The 695-nt window shown below is 40.6% G+C and overlaps 1 protein-coding gene across 1 annotated transcript in view; it reads left to right on the top strand.

The window, feature by feature from the left end:
- The window catches only part of SAG (S-antigen visual arrestin), a 14,905-nt gene extending 14,516 nt beyond the window's left edge, over positions 1–389 (top strand). Inside the window, exon 15 of the mRNA XM_015813710.1 lies at positions 290–389. Within this exon, the coding sequence (XP_015669196.1) occupies positions 290–389 (100 nt within the window). The remainder of the gene's footprint in view (positions 1–289) is intronic.
- The last annotated feature ends 306 nt before the right edge of the window (positions 390–695 follow it).

The following is a 695-nucleotide window of genomic DNA, read 5'->3' as shown; positions in this document are numbered from 1 at the left end:
ATCTCTCTCTCTCTCTCTCTCTCTCTCTCTCTCTCTCTCTCTCCCTCCCTCTCTCTCTCTCTCTCTCTCTCTCTCCCTCCCTCCCTCCCTCCCTCCCTCCCCCTTTTGCACAACTTATCAGTCCATTCTTCCAATGGTAATATGGATGTGCCCACAATTCCGCAATCCATTCCCCACTTCCTGAAGTAGACAAATTATACATTTAAACATGGCAAAAGAAAAGAGTGATCTTCCTAATATCAAATATTAGGAAACTGTGATATTCAAAGAGTCCTTATCTTTTCCTTAGTGGCCAAGATGACCTGATGTTTGAGGAGTTTGCTCGGCAGCAACTGAAAGATGAAGCCTCTGCAGAAGACATCAAAATGGAGTGTCCAGATACTGAATGAAAGAGAAAAAAGGGACGAGATTAGCAGAGGCAATAACTTTTGTATTTGTTAAGAAACAGAATAGTTAAATTGAGTTGATGTGTGGCTCTTGTCTTTTTACTTAAACTTGTTGCCTCACTACAAATGTAGAACTCCAGAATGGTTATTTAGCAGTGAGTCCATCCAATTAAGGTGAATCTGCCTCTTCGCCAAACAGGTGTTCCACTGTCAAACTGCTCTATTTTTCTAATGTTCACTTTGAAAAGGCCAATTATTTTCCCCTCTCAATCATTTTTTTCTCAAGGATAAATATATCCAGCTTTTCCC

This window comes from Protobothrops mucrosquamatus, unplaced genomic scaffold (assembly GCF_001527695.2).
Source record: "Protobothrops mucrosquamatus isolate PMUCROS unplaced genomic scaffold, P.Mucros_1.0 scaffold183, whole genome shotgun sequence".
In the NCBI taxonomy this organism is placed as follows: domain Eukaryota; kingdom Metazoa; phylum Chordata; class Lepidosauria; order Squamata; family Viperidae; genus Protobothrops; species Protobothrops mucrosquamatus.
This window is presented reverse-complemented; position numbering and strand designations above follow the sequence as displayed.